Raw genomic sequence first — 17,940 nt, 5'->3', positions numbered from 1 at the left:
CAGCACCACCTCTCAGTGAGGGGCCACGCTCACCAGGACAAGTGGGGGGGCATCTGCTAAACCTGATGTTCTCTACATTCCAGCCATAAACCGTGCCTGCCTATCCTGACGACTCTGTGGCTTCAGGACACAACCTGCCATTGTGTCCCCTCACCTGCCATGTCCCACCCATGCTGAGCCACGGAGCCCCCAGCACCTGGTGCTGCCCAGCCCTCTCATCCCACCCTCCCTGGAGTGGCCTTCCCAGACCAACTCCAGGAGGGGCTGACAGGGCCTCTAAATGCAGCTCCACCCTCCTGGCATCTCCTGCAACCTCTCCCACCACCCCCAGTCTAGCTGCAGGGGTCTTTCGGGGAGCCCCAGGAAGCTGCTGAAGACCTGCAGCACTGAGAGGCTGCAGTCCGCACGCACCCTGCCCGGGGGCACTGACAGAGACTTCCCAGACAGAGAAGAGGCAAGCAGGTGGATAAGGAGTCCTTGGCCCCAAACCCTGGCTGGCGCTGACCCTGAGGTCACACAGGGACACTGCATCCTCCAGGAGGCCCCATGAGAATCTGGCAGATGTGCTGAGGCCCATCCTTTCCAGGTGGCACAGCCAGTGCTCCGACCTCCGGCCCTGCACTCCTGGAGGGCGAACCCCACCGACTAGAAGCGCCCACACCATGCTCCACGGCTCCTGGAAAATGAGCTGTGGCGGAGTGTGCGGCCCCCTCGGCAGGAGGCCGCCCTTCCGGGACTGGATGGCAGCCCTGAGGTCCTCCCCAGGAGGCCTCCCCCCAGGCGTGGTGTCCACTCCAGAAGGGACCCTGGTGCCAGTCTCCCGCCCAGCCTGAGCGCTTCACCGCCAGCGACCAGCGCGACGGGAAGACACCGAGAGAGCTCCGAGGGGGCAAGAAACAGGGAGGCTGCGGGTCCGAGTGGAGTTGACGCGCCTGCAGCGGTGGGCTGTGGGGCAGACCTCGGCCAGTCGTTCCCGCGGGGACCCACGCGCTTCCCCACGCAGCGAGAGGCGGTCTTTTGCCCTCGCAAACCTGGCAGCCTGATGCAGAGAGCCCGCTTGTGCACACTGCGCACCGGTGACCGGCACCAGGCCCCAGCACCGCGGTAAGGAGGCGTGAGCTGCACGAGCGCGGGCCTCGGGTCACTCCCGGGCGGCGTGGCGGGCCGCAGAAGGGACTGACAGCGGCGGGGCCCGGAGGCGCCCGATCCACGCGGCCAGCACCGCGGCGGCGGACAGGTGCAGGCTGCCGCCGGGGGCCGAACCAGGTGAGCGCCCGCAGCCTGCAGCAGCCTCGCGGCACCGCGCCACTCCCTCCCGGCGCCCCCGGGGCTCGGGGCCCTGCCGCCTCAGGGCTTGCGCCCGCAGAATGCGCAGACCGGCGGGGGGCGCCGCCGCGCGGCACGGCCCGGGGGGGGGGGGGGGTCCCGGGTGCGAGGTCCCGGGTGCGGGTCCCGAGGGGGGGTCCCGGGTGCGGCCCCGCGCGCAGGTCCCCCGGGGCTGCCCCGCTGCACCGCCCCGGCTGCCCGCGCCCCTCGCGAGCAGGAGGTCCCGAGCAGGAGGTCCCGGGCGGGGTCCCGGATGCACCGAGCGGGGCGGGGGCCTCGGGCGCCTGCGGGCGGCGGTCCCGGGCGGGGCGGGGCGGGGCGGGGCGGGGGCGGCGGTGCGGACGCAGGTCCCGGGCGCCGGCAGGTGCGCGCGCGAACAAAGCGGCGGGCGGCGGCGTACCTGGGCACGCAGCTGGGGCTGGAGCCGTCCACCTCCCAGGTGGCGAACAGGTTCATGGGCACCGGCGTGTTGAGCGCGGCGGGCGGGCCGGCCAGGCCCAGGCGGCCCCGCTCGGCCATGGCGCCGGCCCCGCCGCTCCCTCGGCGGCCTGGGCTGCGGCCGGGCCGCGGACGCGCGGCGGGCGGGCTGGCGGGCGGCCGGGCGCGCGGAGGGCGGCGGCGCGGTCACATGGCTGCCGGCGGCGGGGACGGCCGGGCGGGCGGCGGACAGGCCCGCGGGCGGCAACCAGGCTGCGGCCGCCCCGCCCCGCCCCGCGCCGCGCCGCGCGCCCCGCCCCGCCCCGCGCGCCCGCGCCGCGCGCCCCGCCCCCGCCGTCCGCCGCCGCCGATTGGTTGGACGCGCGCGCGCTCGCCGCCCGGCGCCCAATCGCAGCCCGCGGCCCGCTCGCCGGAAGTGCGGGGACGCGCGCGCTCCCGGCCGCCGCCTCGCCGGGCGGCCCCGCCCTCCGCCCGCGGGAGCGCGCGCCCGCGCCTGCGCACAGGCCCCGCCCCGCCCGCCCCGCCCCGCCCCGCCCCCGGGCGCCGCCGAGCGGGGGCTCCACACCCCCCTCCCCTCCCCCGCCCGGCACCCCCGTCCCGCGCCCGCGGCGCCCCCACGGCACCCTGCGTGCCCCGTGTCCCCGCGCACGGCCGCTGCCCCCGGCGTCCCGGTGCCCCCGCCCTGCCCCCAGGGCGCTCCCGCCCCGCGACTGCCCGTGCGCCCCCTCGGGTGCCCCGGCCCCGGCGACGCCCCCGCCCCGCCCGGGGCCCTGGTGCACCCCAGGCCGGGCGTGCGAGCCGGGGCGCTGGGCCGCCTCGCCGCGGGGGTCCTGCCTGCAGGGGGGTCCTGCTCTGGGGGGTCCTGCCCGCTGCGGGGGTCCTGCTCTGGGGGGTCCTGCCTGCAGGGGGGGTCCTGCTCTGGGGGGTCCTGCCCGCTTGGGGGGTCCTCTCTAGGGGGTCCTGCCTGCAGCGGGGTCCTGCTCTGGGGGGTCCTGCCTGCAGCAGGGTCCTGCTCTGGGGGGTCCTGCCTGCAGGGGGGGTCCTCCTCTGGGGGGTCCTGCCCGCTTGGGGTGTTCTCTCTAGGGGGTCCTGCCTGCAGGGTGGTCCTGCTCTGGGGGGTCCTGCCTGCAGGGGGATCCTGCTCTGGGGGGTCCTGCCCGCTGGGGGGGTCCTGCTCTGGGGGATCCTGCCCGCTTGGGGGGTCCTGCTCTGGGGGGTCCTGCCCACTGGGGGGGTCCTGCTCTGGGGGGTTCTGCCCGCTGGGGGGGTCCTGCTCTAGAGGGTCCTGCCTGCAGGGAGTCCAGCCCTGGGGGGTCCTGCGTACTGGGGGGGGGTCCTGCCTGCAGGGGGGGTCCTGCTCTGGGGGGTCCTGCCCACTTGGGGGGTCCTGCTCTAAGGGGTCCTGCCTGCAGGGAGTCCTGCTCTGGGGGGTTCTGCCCGCTGGGGGGGTCCTGCTCTGGGGGATCCTGCCCGCTAGGGGTGTCCTGCTCTGGGGGGTCCTGCCCGCTGGGGGGGTCCTGCCTTCAGAGGGGGTCCTGCCTGCAGGGAGTCCTGCTCTGGGGGGTCCTGCCCACTGGGGGGTCCTGCTCTGGGGGGTCCTGCCTGCTGGAGGTCCTGCCTGCCGTGGGGGCACTGGCTCTGGGGTGGAGCTGATGCTCCCCCGCCCCCGCACGGTGCTCTCCCGCCGGAGCCCCTTACCTCTTACTGCCCAGCCGAGCCCCGGGTGCTCTTTCCCCGAAACCAGGGAGAACGAATGTGGGTGGGGGGCAGGGGGCTCATGGCCCCGGGGTCAGTGCCCTGGTGGACCCAGGCAGGAGGAGACCGAGACCAGGGTGACCCGCTGGGCCCGTGGGCAGGGCAGATGGGGAAAGGCCATCTAGATTTGGGGGCCCAAGGAGGGGTTCCCTCCCCCATCCTCCAGCGATAGCTCTGGGGGGTCACCAGATGCTGCACTGGGATGTAGGAAAAGCTTTTCTGGCATCTCTTCTGTTTTTTTGTATCTTTTCTTTCCATTCCTTTTTTTTTAAGATTTTATTATTTATTTATTCATGAGAGACACACAGAAAAAGAGAGAGACAGAGACACAGGCAGAGGGAGAAGCAGGCTCCCCGCAGGGAGCCCATCAGGACCCCAGGATCACGTCCTGGGCTGAAGGCGGCGCTAAACCGCTGAGCCACCCGGCTGCCCTGTGTTTTGTCTACAAGTAGTTTTATAGAAACAGGTGCTGTCCAAGAACCTCTCTCTTCCCCAGCCCTCCGGCTTTGCCACCGTGGGCCGCTGTCCCCTGCTGAGGGCCCCGCCATCGGCAGCTACAACGGCCAGGCCACACTTGGGAGTCAACAAGACAAGCTGGGCTTCCCACATGCGCCTGCCCCTGGGGTGGCACCACCCAAAGCCTGAGGGCCTGTGTGTCCTCCGGCAGCCGACTGGCCATTGTCAGAGAGAGCTGGTCCCGCCAGGCAGAGCACCTGTGGGTCTTCTACCTACGGGGTGGGGGGAGGGGGAGGGGGATGTGGCCGTGTCCAGGGAGCACGCAGCAGTCCCCCGTGGGGCCAGGCTGCCATTGACCTCAGCATTTGGCACGCTGCGCTGCGGGACAGTGTGGGGTACGGTCGCCGTCAGCTGGATGGGCTGCCTGACGCTTCACATCTGTGTGTGCAAGGAGTACGACGGGGGGCCAAGTGAGGAAATGTGGGGTGACCACGCCGTGCACACGGAAGCTTGACACCGACTGCCTGTTACAGCAGAGCTCTGCGCTTCCTGTGTGCCAGCCGGCATGGTGAGCCCTTGGCGGACGTGACAGTCCTGTCTGTGTTCCCACTCGACCACTGAGGAAACTGAGGCACAGAGGTTATGCAGCTGCTAAGGGGAGGTGCCCAAGTGTGTGCCCCACAATCTGGCCCAGAGCCACCCCAAGTGGCCACCATGGTGGAAATTCTTAAATACTTCAAGTCTGGGAGGCAGAGATGGAACACAGCTCCCTGTGCACTATACCTGAGACACTGTTCTGGTTTTTTTTTTTTTCTTTTTTTAAGATTTTACTTATTTATTCATGAGAGACACAGAGGGAGAGGCAGAGACACAGGCAGAGGGAGAAGCAGGCTCCAAGCGGGAAGCCCGACGTGGGACTCGATCCTAGGACCCCGGATCACGCGTTGAGCCAAAGGCAGGCGCTCCACCACCGAGCCACCCAGCTGCCCCTGTTTGTTCTGTTTTTTTAAAGTGGTTCTGTAGGAACACCAAGGGGTCAGTCGGGGTGAGACTGTGGCCTTTTGTGTTTTCCAAATTTTCTACAATAGACAGACAACATGACGGTAGTCAGAGTTACTATTTTGGCCAGAACCTGTTATTTGCATTGTTATTCTCTGTATTTGAAAATGAGTCTGTGTCTATCTTCCACTTGTGGAACATCCCAGGGTAAGTGCCTTGAGAGCTGGGAGGACGCTCCTCCAAGTGAGCCTGGTGTTACACACACACGCACGCACACACACACCGGATGTTGGGAGCGCATCTGCTTTCTGGTGGCGGTTTCTTTAAGACGGGAACTTGGTTCAAGAGGAACTTGTCTGGACAACTGGGGTGTCTGGGTGTGATGGGGGAGGAGTCCCTGAGCTCCGTGGGCCCGTGGGCTCCGTGACGACCCCTCCTGAGGACTTGGTGGTGTGCCTCTGGCCTGCCCCTGTTTTTTTTTTTTTTTTAATTTTTATTTATGATAGTCACACACACACACAGAGAGAGAGAGAGAGAGAGAGAGAGGCAGAGACACAGGCAGAGGGAGAAGCAGGCTCCATGCACCGGGACCCCGACGTGGGATTTGATCCTGGGTCTCCAGGATCGCGCCCTGGGCCAAAGGCAGGCGCCAAACCGCTGCGCCACCCAGGGATCCCCCTGCCCCTGTTTTGTAGATGGATTAAAGCCTCCGATTTCCAGATGGTGCAGTGAACTCCCGCTGTGTTGCAAGGGGGAGGGGGGGTCAGGCTCAAAGCCCCTTTTATGGGGCCCCACTCACGGTCACTGAGAACCCCCGCTGCCTGCAGGTTGGGCTCTGGCGTTCTCGGTGGGTGGTAGGGACCTCCAGCTTATTGGGAACGCATTCATCTACTCAGCCTGACTTAAGCTGATACAGTCCAGGTGTGGGGACGCGATGAGGCGCCAGCAGGTGTGGTTCCCCTCCGGGTGCGGGGGTGGGAGGTGCTGGGCTCCCCTCGGTCCAGGAGCTGAGCATGCATCGTCCCAGCAGCACAGCCCCAGGCTCAGGGGCAGAGCTGGCCACAGAGGGCACGCCGGTGCCGAAGCTCCGCTGTGCTCACACGGGCGGGCCACGTTCCCGTGCACCGTGTGGGGCGGCTCAGCCTGACGGGGGGCACGGTCCGGGTGGCCTCCTCCGCTCCAGCCTGCAGCTCCGCCGGCCTTCTCTGCCAGGAACCCGTTGGAGCGGGTCCTCGTCTAGCGTGTGCTCCTGGCAGGATAGGCTCGGAAAGCCGTGCCTGTGGCCCGGGTCGCGCCCACTGCCCTGCGTGTAACAGCCGTGTGCCCGACCCCACCGCCGAGGTAGGGACAGAAAGCCTGCACAGAAGGCACAGCAGGTGTCCGGGCGCAGCCAGGGGGCAGGCCCCCTGCAGGGAGAGGAACAGGGTCACCAGGGACCTGGGCGGCGTCCCCACGCAGAGCAGGTGCCCGGGGGGGGGGCGGTGAGTAGGAAGGCTGGCCGCTGGCCCCTGAGGGTAGAACAGGTGTGTGGGCCCTTGGTAGCCAGCCGCATAGGGCGTGTGGACTCACCTAAGGACACCACCAACGATCGGTTGACGTCCAACCTCATTAACCGCTGCCGCTGCCTTACCTCTATGGAAGCCACCGGTTCCCTCAGAGCCGCCCGGCCAGCACCTCCCGGGTGACCCTCACGGGGGTTGAGTCCAAAGGTTCGGGTATTGGCTCCTCCGTTGGCTTAATAAATTATGATCAGGCCAGTTTCGAACCCTGAGAACACGGGAGGGACAACGCAGGACACGGTTCCCGCCGTCGTGGAGCTGCTCCAGAGGGAGCACGAAGGGTCAGCATCCACACGGACGCGCGGTGCGTGCGGATAGCGGGGTCTCACCAGCGTACCGTGGGCCGGGAAAGCGGGGTGGGGGGGGCACGGTAGCAGGTTAGAGGCCGCTGAAGGCCGAGTCGGTGACACGGAAGACAAACTGGGAGAGTCCCCAGATCGCAGCACTAACGGAGAGTACGGACGAGAGGTAAAGTATGTGGACGCAGGTGTGAAGACGCCCGATATGGTCTCCCAGAGTCGTGGAACACGAGGAAAGGGACCGGGGACCCCTGAGTGGTCAGTGGTTCAGCGTCTGCCTTCTGCCCAGCACATGCTCCCGGAGTCCCGGGATCGAGCCTGCATCTGGCTCCCTGCGTCGTGGACCCTGCTTCTCCCTCTGCCTGTGTCTCTGCCTCTCTCTCTGAGTCTCTTGTGAATAAATAAATAAAATCTAAAAAAAAAAAGGAAAGGGACAACAGGCTAGATGAGGGAGTTGAGGATGTGAGGTGCAGATGCAGATAGTAGCCACCATGTTGCTGTGGCAGGGGGTGGCTGGGGGGACACGGGGGAGGGGACCGTACCCAGTAGGCCAGCAATGACCCTCTTCATGGGCCTGTTAGTAATGCAATGTTGATGAAGACCATAGGGTACCTAGAAGAGTCCTTCCAGCAAACACCCCATCTGGGGCAGGTGTAAGGGAGACCCAGACAGGGCAAGGAAGGTCATTGACACCTGTAATGGGGCGGCAGCATGGATGTACCCAAGCAGCCCGTGGAGGCTGACCCACCCAGCAGCCGGGAGACAGGGAGCCTGTTCCTTCAGAGGCCTGCCTTGGCGGCGGGGGTGGGGGGTGCTCCAGGCACATCTGTTGACTGTGGGGGAGCCCACAGAGGAGGTGGTGAGCCAAGGCGCAGCACCCCATCACCCCAAACCCAGCAGGTGGAAAACAGCAGCGAAGCGGGGATCCTGTTCAGAATAGAAAAAGAAAAATAACCTACCTGGGAACAAGTTCTGTAAAAGTTGGAAAGGGTTAAAATTCTACTGAGGGGGCAGCCCCGGTGGCCCAGCGGTTTAGCACCGCCTTCAGCCCAGGGCGTGATCCTGGAGACCCGGGATTGAGTCCCACGTCGGGCTCCCTGCATGGAGCCTGCTTCTCCCTCTGCCTATGTCTCTGCCTCTCTCTCTCTCTCATGAATAAATAAATAAAATCTTTAAAAAAATAAAAAAAATAAAACTCTACTGAGGAAAATAAGAGAGGTTTCCTGACTCTCATTTGAACCTGAACTGGGATCTATACCAAAATGTGGATTTGGATATAGTCAAATTAATTCTCGGACGTCTGTGCCACACTGAGCTGGAGCACGTGGCCAGGACACTTCTGCAAGAGAAGAGGAGGAGGTGCTGCATGGACCTGAAGAATGGGGTGGAGGGTGTCACGACGGAGGGACCAGTGGGGGGGGGTGACTGTGGACGTGTCTCCCACACACCGGAACCCAAGGGTTGCTGACAGCTCCGTGGCAGTTGTCAGGAAAGGATGGGTTACCCAGAAAATGGTATGGGGACATCAGGCTGCACTTAAAAAAAGAACACTGGGCAGCCCGGTTGGCTCAGCAGTTTAGCGTGGCCTTCGGCCCAGGGCATGATCCTGGGGTCCCGGGATCGAGTCCCATGTCGGGCTCCCTGCATGGGGCCTGCTTCTCCCTCTGCCTGCGTCTCTGCCTCTCTCTCTCTCTCTTTCTGTGTCTCTCATGAATAAATAAACAAAATCTTTAAAAAACCACTTAATTTCTACCTCACTTTTTACACCAAAATAAATTCCAGATGGAGCAAGAATTTAATCATGAAACATGAAACTCTATGGGCTCTGGAAAAAACTGGAAGAAAATAGTTTGTAATCTTGGAGCAAGGAGGGCCGTTACAAGCACACTGCAAAACTCTAGAAGATGAGATTCATAATTTTGTCTATGTTCCTAAAAAAAAGTCAAAGACCACAAATTTGGAAAAAATGCAAAAGATATACCAAAAGACTAATTCTTAAAAATATTTTTTACTTATTCATGAGTGACACAGAAAGAGGCAGAGACATCAGGAAAACGATGTTGAAAAGAGCGTCGAACGCAGTGGCAGATGCTCCACTTGCCTAACAAGAGACAAAGGTCGTGGGCAGGCCGGGTGGCTCAGTGGTTTAGTGCCACCTTCGGCTCAGGGCCTGATCCTGGAGTCCCGGGAACGAGTCCCACGTCGGGCTCCCTGCATGGGGCCTGCTTCTCCCTCTGCCTGTGTCTCTGCCTCTCCCTCTCTCTCTCCCTCTCTGTGTCTCTCTGTGTGTGTCTCTCATGAATTAATAAATAAAATCTAAAAAAAAAAAAAGAGAGACAGACAAAGGTTGTGAAACAAAGACGGGAAGCAGGCTGCGGTGGCTCCCGATAGTGGAGAAGAGCTCATCCCTCCTCCTGCTCCGAGCACCCTCCCTGAGTTATCATCGCCCCAACCCCCACTTCAGGTGCACCTCCCGAGACCCAGGATCCCCACCTCGGGCCCCTCCTCCAGCGCCGACAGAGATGTGCTAGGGGCACCCCTGCATTTCACAGAAAAAGGCCTTGGATGACGTCAGCCGTGGCCAGGAGTGAATGACATGGACAGGGCACTCGGGGTGGGGGTGCACTCTCCCACCCCAGATTTTAGACCTCAGTGACCACGGCCTCTGTCCAGCAGCAGGGCCACCGCCAGGTCTTCCTAACGTGGGGCCAGCTGGCGGCTCCCACCCCTTCCCGAAGGCTCCCAGCTCTCCCTGCCAGTGACCATCCATCCCTCCTGTCCTGCAGGGGCAGCTGCAGGGGGTGCAGCCTGCGTGGCTTTCGAGGCTGGGTGGGAACTGGGGCCCCTCTCAACTGGCCCTGACCCTCCGCCAGCTCCTCCCCTCGCTTGGCCTCTGCGGCTGTCCCTGTGCACGGCCTCTCTGCCCTCCTGTGAGCACAGGCCCGGGAGGCGGCCTTCTCTGCGGCCGGGACAGGGTCCTCCCGGAGCCCAGTTGACCTCGGGGTCCTTGACCTCGGGCTTGCAGCCTCCCGAGCTGTGAGGAGTCAACGACCGCGCTCACGGCGCCCGGTCGGGGTGTTTGTGCTGGCAGCTCCAGCAGCTCACCGGGAGGCCAGCCGCCCAGCACTGGTGCAGACGCGGGAAGGGCCCAGCATGGAGGGGACCAGCCCAGCCTTCCCACCGGGGTTGGTCCACCCTGCTGAGCCCCCATTAAATGCCAGTCCTACGACAATATAAATATTGTCCTTCAGGGATTTTTTTTTTTTAAGTAGACGCCATGCCCAGTACAGAGCCTGATGTGGGGCTTGAATTCACAACCCGGGGTCAAGACCCGAGCGAGATCAAGAGCCGGATGCCTAACAGACCGAGCCACCCAGGCATCCCTTCTCGGTGGATTTTTGTTTTTTATACCAGCTTTATTGAGGTAGAATTAGCACATAACAAAATCCACGGGGTGCCCGGGTGGCTCAGTTGGTTCTGTGTCTGACTCTTGATCTCCGCTCAGGTCGTGATCCCAGGGTCCTGGGATTGAGTCCCACGTTGGGCTCCGTGCATGGAGCCTGCTTCTCCCTCTGCCTGTGTCTCTGCCTCCCTCTCTGTGTGTGTCTCATGAATAAATAAATATAATCTTTAAAAAAAAAAGAACGTACATAAAATCCATCCATTTAGAGCATACAAGTAAATGATTTTAGTGAATGTGTAAAGTTGTGTGGCCGTCACCACCAATTTTAAGCCGTTCTCAGCACGCCCAAACTTCCCCTGTGCCCGTTTGCAGCCACCTCGTGTTCTGTCCCCAGCCCCTGGCAACCACTCTCTGTTTTCTGTGTAAGAAATATAATATTTCTTATCTGTAGATTTGCCTTTTTGGACATCTCACATAAGTGGAAATACACCATATGGGATCTTTCGTGTCTGACCTCTTGCACTTAGCACGGTGTTCCTGAGGTGCTTTCAGGCAGATCTGTGAGTACTTTGTTCTTTTTATGGCCAGCCGGGTAATATTCCGTGGTAGAGATATGCTGCCTTTTGTCTATCATTTCACCGCTTGGCGGACGCTGGGCTGCTTCCAGCGGGGGCTGGTAGGACAAATGCCACCATGAACGTGCATGGACGAGGCTTTGTGTGGACCTGAGCTCTCAATTCTCTTGGGCACATTCCTGGAAGAAGAAACGTGTACTATGGTAGCTCTTGACGAGCGAGACTCTTAAAGAAACTTGTTAAGACCCTCTTAAGACTCTCTAATTAAAATGTTGGGACGCCGGGGATCCCTGGGTGGCGCAGTGGTTTGGCGCCTACCTTTGGCCCAGGGCGCGATCCTGGAGACCCGGGATCGAATCCCACATCGGGCTTCCGGTGCATGGAGCCTGCTTCTCCCTCTGCCTATGTCTCTGCCTCTCTCTCTTTCTATCTCTGTGACTATCATAAATAAATAAAAATTAAAAAAAAAAAAATGTTGGGACGCCTGGGTGGCTCAGCGGTTGGGCATCTGCCTTCAGACCAGGGCATGATCCTGGAGACCCGGGGTCAAGTCCCGCGTCGGGCTCCCTGCATGGAACTTGCATCTCCCTCTGCCTGTGTCTCTTTGTCTGTCTGTCATGAATAAATAAATAAAATCTTTTTTTTAAAGATTTGAGTAGACATTTCACCAAAGAAGACACACAAATGGCCAAAAAGCACATGAAAAGATGCTCAAATCATCAATCATTAGGGAAATGCAAATCAAACCGTATATATATATATACACACACCACCTCTTCTTTACCCATTCATGTATCAGCGGACACTCGCGCTGCTTCCGTAGTTTGGCTGTTGTAGATAACGCTGCAGTAAACGCAGGGGTGCATGTATCCCTTTGAATTAGTGATTTTGTATTCTTTGGGTGAATACCCAGTAGTGTGATTACTGGATCATCGGGTAGGTCTGTTTTTCCAGAGTGACTGCACCAGTTTGCGTTCCCAGCAACAGTGCACAAGGGTTCCCCTTTCCCTGCATCTTCACCAACACTGGTTGTTTCCTGACTTGTCGATTTTAGCCATTCTGACTGGCGTGGCTTCAGGTCTCACATTCAGGTCTTCAAACATTCTGAGTTTATCTTTGTGTCTGGTGCAAGAGAATGGTCTAGTTTCACTCCTCTGCACGTGACTGTCCAATGTTCCCAGCATCATTTATTGAAGACACTGTCCTTTTTCCAGTGGGCAGTCTTTCCTGCTCTGTCGAATATTAGTTGACCATAGAGTTGAGGGCCCATTTTCTGGATTCTCTATTCTGTTCCATTGATCTGTGTGTCTGTTTTTGTCCCAGGACCACACTCTCTTGATGACCCCAGCTTTGTAGTACAACCTGAAATCTGGCATTGTGATGCCCCCAGCTTGGGTTTTCTTTTTCAAGATCGCTTTGGCCATTTGGGGTCTTTTCTGGTTCCATGTAAATTTTAGGATCGTTTATTCTAATACAGTCAAAAATGCTGTTGGTATTTTCATAGATTGCCTTAAATGTGTAGACTGCTTTCGGTAGAATAGATGTTTCAACAATACTTGTTCTTCTGACCCATGACATGCTGCCATTGCTTTGAGCCACTACATCTTGGGGCAGCTTTTTTTTTTTTTTTAACTGAATAATAGATGACAGAAAAGGAACATGCAAAGGAACAGAAGTGCGTCTACAGAGAGGCAACACGTCACATCACCCAATGCATTGGAGGCACAGAATAAAGCAAAAGCGGAAGACAGAACCGTAAGCCCACTGTCCTGAGGGCCCTGCCGGTGGCTCAGGGGCATATCTCTGCAGTCCTGTTCTGTGCATACACACTTTTTTTTTTTTTTCAAAATCTAGTTTGAAGTATACAAATTCTTTTTTTTTTTTTTTTTTTTTTTTTTTTTTTTTTTTTTTTACCTAAGAACACACTGTGAGCATTTTTTATATCCTTAAACATTTTTCTGGAGTGTGGCTTTCCATAGTCTTTTGGTATTCTGTGATGTGGATACGCTCTAACCTGTTTACCCAGATGTTCACTGGGGGCATTTAGACCAATGTTGTATACTTGGCAACACATTACTAGCATCTGATTAAAATGGTCAATTAGTAAGAGCTATGGGAAAGAGGAGCTTATATTGCCAGTATATGTATGTATTTTTTAAAGATTTTTTAGAAGATTTTTTTATTTATTCATGAAAGAAACAGAGACAGGCAGAGACACAGGCAGAGGGAGAAGCAGGCTCCATGCAGGGAGCCCGACGCGGGACTTGATCCCGGGACTCCAGGGTCACTCCCTGGGCCGAAGGCAGATGCTCAACAGCTGAGCCACCCAGGCGTCCCAAGATGTTATTTATTTATTCATGAGAGATGCAGAGAGAGGCAGAGACATGGGCAGAGGGAGAAGCAGGCTCCATGTGGGGAGCCCAACATGGGACTTGATCTCAGGACCCCGGGATCACGACCTAGACGAAAGGCGGGTGCTCAACTGCTGAGCCACCCAGGTGGCCCATATTATCAGCATTAATAGAACTTGGTTATGGGATCCCTGGGTGGCGCAGCGGTTTGGCGCCTGCCTTTGGCCCAGGGCGCGATCCTGGAGACCCGGGATCGAATCCCACGTCGGGCTCCCGGTGCATGGAGCCTGCTTCTCCCTCTGCCTGTATCTCTGCCTCATTCTCTCTCTCTCTCTGTGACTATCACAAATAAATAAAAAAAAAAAATAAAAAAAAAATAGAACTTGGTTATATCCTGAGAGAACACAGGAGAAAAGGCTGGGACTGTCCAACGTTATGAGGTATAAAGGGAAGGTCCATCCCCCAAACAGTGAACAATAAAACAAAACACCTCTTGTGGCAGAGAGAGCTGGGTGGCACCAGCTTCTGCTCTCTCCTCTCCCCTAGGGACAGAGGCCTCCATTTAGGGCTGGACACAAGACCCCGCAGAAGGGAAACCCCCTTGCTCAGCCTTCCAGCAGAAGCTGGGACTCTGTGCCTGGCTCAGGAAGGAATATTTGAGTGTGTGGACAGCAACACCTTGTTCCTCGGTGAGGGAACTGATGCAGCGTGCACAGACCCAAAGAGGGTGATGGAGGAGGCTGAGGGTCCCCTCATGTGTCAGCGCGACCGGCCGCAGGCGCCCAGATCACACATTCCTTCTGGGTGTGTGTGTGTGGGGGGAGGTGGAGGGTTCACAGAGAGACCAGGTGGGGGCTCGGTGGCGCAGGTGGCCGTCCCGTGGGGGGCCCCATCCAGTCCAGGGCCCGGACAGAACTAAGGTGGAGGAAGGACGGATTCGCCCCCTTTCCCCACCTCAGAGCTGAGGCCAGGAGCTTGGTCCCCGTCCTGTCCTCAGACCTGGTCTTGCACCACGGGCTCCCCTGGGCCCCGGCTCACAGACGGCAGATCGCGGGAGTCCCCTGGGCCCCGTGGTCACAGGAGCCAGGTCCTCAGCATCCAGTCTCGTGATGAGTCTCCCCACACGTGTGCTTCCTGCGGGCCCCGTTGCTCTGGAGACCGGGTGCCACAAGAAGCTTGAGAAGCGGGGCCCCTGGGTGGCTCAGCAGTTGAGTGTCTTCCTTGGGCCCAGGGCGTGACCCCAGGGTCTCGGGATCGAGTCCCACATCGGGCTCCCTGCGTGGAGCCTGCTTCTCCCTCTGCCTGTGTCTCTGCCTCTCTCTCTCTCTGTGTCTCATGAATAAATAAATACATCTTTAAAAAACAAAAGAAGCAGCAGCTTGAGAAGCTGGAGATAGATCCAGCTGGAAGGATAAATCAGGGTTGTCCCCGAGGAGCCGGCCTTGCCATGCAACCGGCTCACGGGCTGCGACGTGGCGGGCCTGGAAGCGCAACCAGTGAAGTAGAACTTGTTATCACCCCAGAAACCGCACTTCGGAAGCAGGGGGTGATGCCAACCCACGCGTAGAGGTCCCAGGTGATGGCCATGGCTAAAGCCATGCAGGAATCAAGGGGGGCCCGAGAGCACGGCCTCTCTCACCGCCACCTGCAAGGACCCCGAGTTTCAGCCTTCCCCCCTACAAAACACCAACAGGAAGCCTGGGAGGATGGAACAGCAAGGCGGGAGGGGCATCGAGTACAGCAAAACCACGCTGAGACGCAGGGGACATTGTGGCTGAGAGCCTGGAGCTGTCAGGTGTGTCCACCGCCAAAGCCCCCCGAAGCAACGGCAGAGGGTGAGCAGGAGAGACGTGTCTATAAGGCGCAGCAGGCCCAGGGGCGGCATCCCCAGCCAGCACAGCCTCCTGCGGACGGGTAGGGGCAGGGCAAGGGCCGGGAAGGGCGCACCTGCAGATGGCGTGGACCGGCTGGGCAGGGCCCCCTGCGGGGACGCTCACGGTCCTCTCCAGGCTTCAGCAGGGGGTCGAATGCCAGGGTCCCTGTGCCACGCCGGCCGGAGCTGCGTGCCAGTGCACTGGAGGGGCTACCTCGGGCACCGTGTAGCGACACTTGCTGGTGCCTCCGAGGTCACCCTCAGACCACTGGGGAGCATGTGTGCCTGGGGACCTGGCCAGCGGGGCCTCTGAGAGTGACCCTCGGGTCGCAGGGCAGGGCGCACTTGGGTTGCGTGGCATAGTCTCCCCAGCACGACAGCCGCGAGAAACGGCAGCTATACAGACACTAAAAATAGAGTATATAATACGATCCCATCTGGCTAACAAACGTGTGTGAGCGCATGTACGTGTAAAATATATATTTCCGTGTAGGTGACGATACCTGGCGGAGACCTTTTTCCAAGTTAGAAACGAACCCAACGTGTTAGGCAATAGTGGGAATGCACTCGATTTAGTTTCCCCTTTCTGCTTGTCTGTATTTCCTATTTTCTCTGCAACGGACACGTATTAATTGTGTGCTAAAAATAGAGGAAAATAATACAAGCTCTGTAGTCAGAACCCAGCAGGCTCAGCCGGCTGCTGGCCGGGCGGCGGGTGCCATCTGGCTGAGGCTTCTCCTGGCCTGGAAAAGCCAAACGAACAAAGCCCCCCCCCTCCCCCCCCCCCCCCGCGCCCGCGGCAAGCAAGGCCATGGTCGTACGACTACTGTCCCGCCGGGCTACAGCCCTAGTATCAAGGGGAACCACGCAAAACTCCGAGGTGGTAAAAAGGTCCCAGTGCAGATAGATCAGAAACGATGTGAGACGGAGACTCTTGTTGGCACCAGCAGCAGAGTCGCAAGTTAAAACACGATGCGCGCTTCCGTCTCCTGGGTACAGACTAACGTAGACCAGACGGGACCTCAGGCCGCCAGGACACCCAGGTGCCTCGCTTTGCTCTCGGCTGCTGTCCGCCCACTCGCTCCTCACTCCCCTGCAGGCAGGGCTGGGCTGGCCTCTGGGCGGAGGCAGCAGCCCTGGCCTGTGGCTCGGTGGCTCCGTGGCTCGGGGCCGGCACAGAGTCTAGCGGCCTCTTCAGGCGGGACGGGACGTGTCAACCGGGATATGGGAACAGGTGCGTGCGACATTTCAAAGAGCAAAACTCGGAGACAGGAATGTCTAACAGCAGAGAAGTGTCAGAATCAGGGGTGGATGGGACGCCTGGTGGCCCAGCACTTGGGCGCCTGCCTTTGGCTCAGGTTGTGATCCAAGGATCCGGGATCAAGTCCCACGTCGGGCTCCCTGCGTGGAGCCTGCTTCTCCCTCTGCTGTGTCTCTGCCTCTCTCTCTCTCTGAGTTGCTCATGAATAAATAAATAAAATCTTTTGTTTTAAAGATTTATTTATTCATGATAGACATAGGCAACTATTTCTTTTTTATTTTTTTTAACTATTTCTTTTTTTAAAAAATTTCTTTTATTTACCAGGCATCCCAGTAACTATTTTTGGGGGTGCCTGGGGGGCTTACGCAATTAGGTTCAGGCCATGATCTCAGGGCCTTGGGATGGAGCCCCGCATCTGGGGTCCCTGCTTGGCGAGGAGTCTGCTTCTCCCTGTGTGTCTTCCCCTGCTCATGCTCTCTGTCTCAGTCCCTGTCTCTCTCTCAGATAAATAAATAAAATCTTAAAATAAAAAAAAAACAGTATTTCTTAAGTCAGAGAACTGAAGGTGGGGTGGGCCACATGGAGGTGAACCCCAAGGGCTGGGTTTTGTGCTGCAGCAGGTGCACAGGTAGGAGAGATGGCACAGTTCTGAGCCAAACAAGACCTGCGTGATGAGCACATCTCCCAGATCTATGGGACACAGGATGCGGGGGGCCCGGGGGAGCCTGGGCAGAGGCTGTGAGAGCCATGGGGAAGGCACCTGCCTGTGACTTGGTGACACTCGGGGCTGGGGCAGGAGGAGAGAGGGCTACAAGCCAGCTCAGGTGTGTAAAAGTGGTGGTCCCCCAGGAGGAAGAGAAAATTCAGTACAGGGAGCTGCAGTATAGAAGGTCACACACACACACACACACACACACACACACACAGAACGCGAGCCTCTGGATGGGGAACTGTGGGCTGGGGGTGCCGTTCTACATCACACAGCTGCAAAGGAGCACAGAGTCACACAGATATGGAACTTTTCCTGGAAACTTCCAGACACTGCAAGCTGCGGGGAGGCCCCCTGACATGTTGGTGACCTTAACAAGGAAGGGACAGGAGGGGGGATCCCTGGGTGGTGCAGCGGTTTGGCGCCTGCCTTTGGCCCAGGGCGCAATCCTGGAGACCCGGGATCGAATCCCACGTTGGGCTCCCGGTGCATGGAGCCTGCTTCTCCCTCTGCCTATGTCTCTGCCTCTCTCTCTCTGTGTGTGACTATCATAAATAAATAAAAATTAAAAAAAAAAAGGAAGGGACAGGAGGGATGAATCAGAGGCACCCAGAGTGGCAGGGTCACCCCAACGGCTGCCTGGGCAGGGTGGAGGGACGGCCGTGAGCTTCGTGTGACGGAGCCGGCCTCGGGGACGGCGGGTGTGGCATCGCCCTAGCCCGAGGAGGAGATCCTGCCCATCCAGCGGATAACTAGTGGGGGTCTTAGCCTTCGGGCCGGAAATCATGCATCTGCACATAATTTTAGACTTTGCAATAGGGCAGCCCGGGTGGCTCAGCAGTTTAGCACCTGCCTTCAGTCCAAAGTGTGACCCTGGAGACCCGGGATCCAGTCCCACGTCCGGCTCCCTGCACGGAGCCTGCTTCTCCCTCTGCC

The 17,940-nt window shown here is 59.2% G+C and overlaps 1 protein-coding gene and 1 long non-coding RNA gene across 6 annotated transcripts in view; one reads left to right on the top strand and one right to left on the bottom strand.

Moving 5' to 3' along the window:
- Positions 1–1,883, bottom strand: part of PACS2 (phosphofurin acidic cluster sorting protein 2) — a 56,642-nt gene extending 54,759 nt beyond the window's left edge. For all 5 annotated transcript variants that reach the window (XM_025443941.3, XM_025443943.3, XM_025443942.3 and 2 more), the window contains exon 1: positions 1,727–1,883. In XM_025443941.3, coding sequence (XP_025299726.1) covers positions 1,727–1,845 — 119 coding nt within the window. In that variant the 5' untranslated portion in view covers positions 1,846–1,883. The remainder of the gene's footprint in view (positions 1–1,726) is intronic.
- A 1,449-nt stretch (positions 1,884–3,332) lies between these two features.
- On the top strand, positions 3,333–5,436 carry LOC125755630 (uncharacterized). Its single transcript, XR_007412604.1, has 3 exons — positions 3,333–4,234; positions 4,427–4,543; positions 4,800–5,436. It is a non-coding gene; the product is annotated as an uncharacterized LOC125755630 (long non-coding RNA).
- Positions 5,437–17,940: the final 12,504 nt, after the last annotated feature.

The sequence above is a fragment of the Canis lupus genome, chromosome 8 (genome assembly GCF_003254725.2).
Source record: "Canis lupus dingo isolate Sandy chromosome 8, ASM325472v2, whole genome shotgun sequence".
Classification (NCBI taxonomy): domain Eukaryota; kingdom Metazoa; phylum Chordata; class Mammalia; order Carnivora; family Canidae; genus Canis; species Canis lupus.
This window is presented reverse-complemented; position numbering and strand designations above follow the sequence as displayed.